We start from the raw sequence: 6,000 nt of genomic DNA, 5'->3' as shown, positions 1-6,000 counted from the left end.
CCGAGGGTGATTGACCATCATCTTGAACTTCTTCCATGTTCTAATAATTGCGCCAACAGTTGTTGCCTTCTCATCAAGCTGCTTGCCTATTGTCCTATAGCCCATCCCAGCCTTGTGCAGGTCTACAATTTTATCCCTGATGTCCTTACACAGCTCTCTGGTCTTGGCCATTGTGTAGAGGTTGGAGTCTGTTTGATTGCGTGTGTGGACAGGTGTCTTTTATACAGGTAAAGTGTTCAAACAGGTGCAGTTAATACAGGTAATGAGTGGAGAACAGGAGGGCTTCTTAAAGAAAAACTAACAGGTCTGTGAGAGCCGGAATTCTTACTGGTTGGTAGGTGATCAAATACTTATGTCATGCAATAAAATGCAAATTAATTACTTAAAAATCATACAATGTGATTTTCTGGATTTTTGTTTTAGATTCCGTCTCTCACAGTTGAAGTGTACCTATGATAAAAATTACAGACCTCTACATGCTTTGTAAGTAGGAAAACCTGCAAAATCGGCAGTGTATCAAATACTTGTTCTCCCCACTGTATATACCCTTTGTTGGCAATGACACAGGTCAAACGTTTTCTGTAAGTCTTCACAAGGTTTTCACACACTGTTGCTGGTATTTTGGCCCATTCCTCCATGCAGATCTCCTCTAGAGCAGTGATATTTTGGGGCTGTTGCTGGGCAACACGGACTTTCAACTCCCTCCAAAGATTTTCTATGGGGTTGAGATCTGGAGACTGGCTAGGCCACTCCAGGACCTTGAAATGCTTCTTACGAAGCGACTCCTTCATTGCCCGGGCGGTGTGTTTGGGATCATTGTCATGCTGAAAGACCCAGCCACGTTTCATCTTCAATGCCCTTGCTGATGGAAGGAGGTTTTCACTCAAAATCTCACGATACATGGCCCCATTCATTCTTTCCTTTACACGGATCAGTCGTCCTGGTCCCTTTGCAGAAAAACAGCCCCAAAGCATGATGTTTCCACCCCCATGCTTCACAGTAGGTATGGTGTTCTTTGGATGCAACTCAGCATTCTTTGTCCTCCAAACACGACGAGTTGAGTTTTTACCAAAAAGTTATATTTTGGTTTCATCTGACCATATGACATTCTCCCAATCCTCTTCTGGATCATCCAAATGCACTCTAGCAAACTTCAGACGGGCCTGGACATGTACTGGCTTAAGCAGGGGGACACACTGCAGGATTTGAGTCCCTGGCGGCGTAGTGTGTTACTGATGGTAGGCTTTGTTACTTTGGTCCCAGCTCTCTGCAGGTCATTCACTAGGTCCCCCCGTGTGGTTCTGAGATTTTTGCTCACCGTTCTTGTGATCATTTGACCCCACGGGGTGAGATCTTGCGTGGAGCCCCAGATCGAGGGAGATTATCAGTGGTCTTGTATGTCTTCCATTTCCTAATAATTGCTCCCACAGTTGATTTCTTCAAACCAAGCTGCTTACCTATTGCAGATTCAGTCTTCCCAGCCTGGTGCAGGTCTACAATTTTGTTTCTGGTGTCCTTTGACAGCTCTTTGGTCTTGGCCATAGTGGAGTTTGGAGTGTGACTGTTTGAGGTTGTGGACAGGTGTCTTTTATACTGATAACAAGTTCAAACAGGTGCCATTAATACAGGTAACGAGTGGAGGACAGAGGAGCCTCTTAAAGAAGAAGTTACAGGTCTGTGAGAGCCAGAAATCTTGCTTGTTTGTAGGTGACCAAATACTTATTTTCCACCATAATTTGCAAATAAATTCATTAAAAATCCTACAATGTGATTTTCTGGATTATTTTTTTTCAATTTGTCTGTCATAGTTGACGTGTACCTATGATGAAAATTACAGGCCTCTCTCATCTTTTTAAGTGGGAGAACTTGCACAATTGGTGGCTGACTAAATACTTTTTTTCCCCACTGTAGGTATTCCTCTTGTCCAGATGGGATAAGGTAGTGTGCAGTGTGATGGCGATTGCATCGTCTGTGGACCTATTGGGGCGGTAAGCAAATTGAAGTGGGTCTAGGGTGACAGGCAAGGTGGCGGTGATATGATCCTTGACTAGTCTCTCAAAGCACTTCATGATGACAGAAGTGAGTGCTACGGGGCGATAGTCATTTAGTTCAGTTACCTTTGCATTCTTGGGTACAGGAACAATGGTGGCTATCTTGAAGCATGTGGGGACAGCAGACTGGGATAGGGAGAGATTTAACGTGTCCGTAAACACACCAGCCAGCTGGTCTGCGCATGCTCTGAGGACGCGGCTAGTAATGCCGTCTGGGCCGGCAGTCTTGTGAGGGTTAACACGTTTAAATGTCTTACTCACATCGGCCACGGAGAAGGAGAGCCCACAGTCCTTGGTAGCTGGCCGCGTCGGTGGCATTGTGTTATTCTCTATGGGGACCAATTGGGAAATTCACTTTGGAAATCAACCTGTTAGGCACAGATTAAGTTTATGTCTTTAATTCTAACAACACAGTACATTTAAGTCAATGGAAATTATGACGCATCAAAATATGTGTAATTTCATTTAACAATGACTTTCTGTCCTTTCAAGTCCCAAAGGGAATTTAAACCATGACTGTGCAAACTTGATGAAAATGATTACTCCTTCCCTGGCAGACATTAAAAGTTCATACTGTTTCCAAATTGTTAAAATGTGCTTGAAGAACTATAATGAAACTGAAACGAAGTATAGAAAGTTACATAATGTTCTCAATTATTTCACAAATTGGCCTCATAATGTCAATGCCAGTATATCAGCAAAAACATGAGTCAGTTCCAACATTAAGGATTTAACGTGCTCTCCGAAGAGGTGATAATCACATCTATAGTACAGTTCCTCTGGAGGCTGCGACCTGGATATCTGAAACAACCTAGAACTGGTGACACGGGAAAGGATTTATATTGTGGGAGAGACCATTTTTCCTCTCTACTTAATCTAGCCATTTGTTCCTGTGCTGTGCCTTCTAGGCAAATGTTGACATTGACCCGAGTTTTATTTATGACTTTCCTGGTGAATTAGATGAAACGATGTCAGAGGGCTTTGTCAGAAAATGCTCTCTGGGGCTCTTAAAGGTTCATCTTGTGCTCCGAGTCATTGACCTCTCCTCTCCTGCATTCATTCCTCAGTAGCTTCACCAACACTAGCACAGGGGCTCAGTCCTATTCCCGACAGTCAATTACATTACACTAGAGTTAAGGGAGCACAATGGAGTGGGTTATTCACGGCTAAAAACCTTTTAACGTATACAGAACATCCAAGGGACCACACTGTTGACTGATATACCTGTTCCTCATGTAACAATGGTAAAAAAATGCTGTTTCATCAACATATTTATTTTGTCTGCTGAGTCCTACGGAAACAGGCCTGTCCATCATGACCTGAGCAGCTAGGGCCCTCTCTCTGCTTTCTGCTTCTCATGTGATTATAGCCTTGTTCCTTTATCCACTGACTGAGCCCACCCCTTTGATTTCTCATGTTCATCTCCTGAGGCACAAGTTGTTTTAAAAAACCCGTTAACAACCTTGGAGACAGAATTCGAAGTGACACCTTTTCAGATACACATTTTCCCCACACCGTTCTTACAAACAAGTTCTCAGACTTCTGATTTGAAATCTATCATGATTGATGTGTGATCTGCCTATGATATTGCTTCACCAGGGAGGACCCTCCCTACTTAACACCTGATGATGTCAATACATAGCCTATTCTAGACTCAAAGCAAAGAAACATATGCATTCTATAATCTATAAATTAGAGAAGCAATTTGCCAGAATGAGAGGTACAAAATGTAACTGTAGATACACAGCAAGTTACAGTAGCTTAACAACAGAATCAACCTTTAACCATACAGTATTCACATTCATGTCCCAATTGTGTTATGCATTGTTTATAACAAAATATTCATCAGAGAGAACACTTAGGGGGCTCATGGGGAAAGTATGGGGGGAGGAGTTGCCCTTAGTTCAGATAGCTGATAGGCCACTAGTTTGGGGGTTAAGAGGGGCCAGAGGGAGAGAGAGACACACCAAGACTGAATGGACCACAAGAATGTCTCCTCTGAGTTACACCAAGTTATTAGTTAGCTAGATTATTTTATTGTTTTGGGCAGCCCTCCTAACCCTCTGTTAGCTCCCTAAGGTCGATGTCCGCGCCCGCGTAGAAATTAAATTAGCATAATACAAAAATCTGTCAGATTAAGCTAGAGATATCTGTTTTTTTGCATTGGATGCGTCTCAATCCACTGCACCCGCCTATGTTTCTGTTTTGCTATACGAACTCCACAAGTGTCAGGAGACTCGTCTGAAGTCGGTAGAGCCGATCTGCCAACTTCTGTCTGCAACATCCGAACCGTTTGTATGGGCTAATAGCAGTAACACCAAAAATAATTGTTCATCCAAACATTTATTTATACTGGATATATTTTTGATACTTTAAGAGGTCTTAAATTCCAAATCAAACAGCTAAATTATTATTGGTATGACCTTCTTAGAACAACCCCCCCGGCTTAGACAGGGCTTAGACTGTATTTCGAGGGCATTAAAACCCGGTTCGCCAACTTCAACTCCTGTCTTACAAACCCAAAGCACCAATCATGTATATTTATGTTGAAGTATTCTTTCTGTATGCAGTTTAAAGACGGACAGTCAGTCTATAGCCAATGGTAATGAAAAGTTAAACAATTTAATAACATCAAAAACATCCACCAACATTCTTAAACATGCAATAGCTGTATTTGATGTATTTGTACAAAGATGCAATCGAAGGCGATCATCATGGTAACGTTGAGGTTGACTTTAAAACAGGCTTACTGTGATTAGTTTTCTGGGGTTGAATGGCTTTGTCTACAATGACATGCACATTGTAATGAGCAAGGCTGTTCTAAGAACATGGGAACAACATTAATGCTTTAATTGGTATTTTGATGAGCTAGAAAAGATCAACTGGTAACTCGGTTGATAATTGTCTGCATGTTTTAGCGAGCTAGCACATAAAACCACTGAATCACAACCTCACTGTGGAAATCGTATCTGGAACTTCTACAACAACAGCATAAGTACTATCCTGTTATCAACTGAGAGTTCTCAGAGCACCTGCCTTAGATATTTTGTGTATTTCAGCATTTTATGTGATATAACTGAGGCATCAATTTTGTATTGTTATTTTGTCATGTATAAAACCAGGAAATAAGTTAATGAACAACCTTTGTACACATATTCAAATCATATTTAATGAATGCATTTCAAATATAAAATGCAGATAATATTTGCTTCAACTGAAAAAGACCGACATCATATGCTCACACACACGTGTAGTTTGATAAACGATGACTGGGCATGAGAGATCTGGTAGTATAAAACAAGGAGCAATGTGGACTGGAGATTTCTTTTTCTTCCTTTTTACATTTGAGTAGATTACAAACAGTTGTTGCATTTGACAAAAAAATGCAAAAAGCCTCAAAGGTTTTCACTGATTTGCAGTAATATAAAACACTCCCACATACAATAATATATACATTTGGAAATTATGCATTCTGTTACAGTTTGACAAAACAAAGAGCTTTATAAAATGAAGATGTCAGTGCAGCTGACAATGACACATTACATTTAATATGAGATTGTGATTGGTATGGATTATGTCATCTACTTCCTTTATTTCCTCTCCCCTCCACCAGTCTGATGAAAGTGTTGTCCTAAGGATGGATGATGGACCATTTTCCTTTCTCTCACGCTGTGCTCTGATTGTTGGTTCCTTTGACTTCCATGGACACCCTCTTTTCCTTGCGACCTGCGTACTCGCCGATAAAGGAGCCATCTTCGTTGAACTGTGTGTCCTCATCCCCATAGTCCACCAGGCTGTCCCCACTGTCCTCTGCTTTGATCTGCCCGCTCAGAGAGTGCTGGCTGCCCTTCAGTGGCTTCTCATCGTTGTCACTGTGTCACAACATGATGGCACAAAGACAGGGGATTTCAAAACCACCTAATTTCACTCATGGTTTAACTCTATGGGC

At 41.6% G+C, this 6,000-nt stretch overlaps 1 protein-coding gene across 5 annotated transcripts in view; it reads right to left on the bottom strand.

Annotated features, from left to right (window-relative positions):
* Positions 1 to 4,654: 4,654 nt before the first annotated feature.
* LOC121574817 (neural cell adhesion molecule L1-like protein) overlaps positions 4,655 to 6,000 on the bottom strand; it is an 88,375-nt gene continuing 87,029 nt past the window's right edge. For all 5 annotated transcript variants that reach the window (XM_041887414.2, XM_041887417.2, XM_041887416.2 and 2 more), the window contains one exon: positions 4,655 to 5,923. In XM_041887414.2, the coding sequence (XP_041743348.1) occupies positions 5,716 to 5,923 (208 nt within the window). In that variant the 3' untranslated portion in view covers positions 4,655 to 5,715. The remainder of the gene's footprint in view (positions 5,924 to 6,000) is intronic.

The sequence above is a fragment of the Coregonus clupeaformis genome, chromosome 10 (assembly GCF_020615455.1).
Source record: "Coregonus clupeaformis isolate EN_2021a chromosome 10, ASM2061545v1, whole genome shotgun sequence".
NCBI lineage: Eukaryota > Metazoa > Chordata > Actinopteri > Salmoniformes > Salmonidae > Coregonus > Coregonus clupeaformis.
This window is presented reverse-complemented; position numbering and strand designations above follow the sequence as displayed.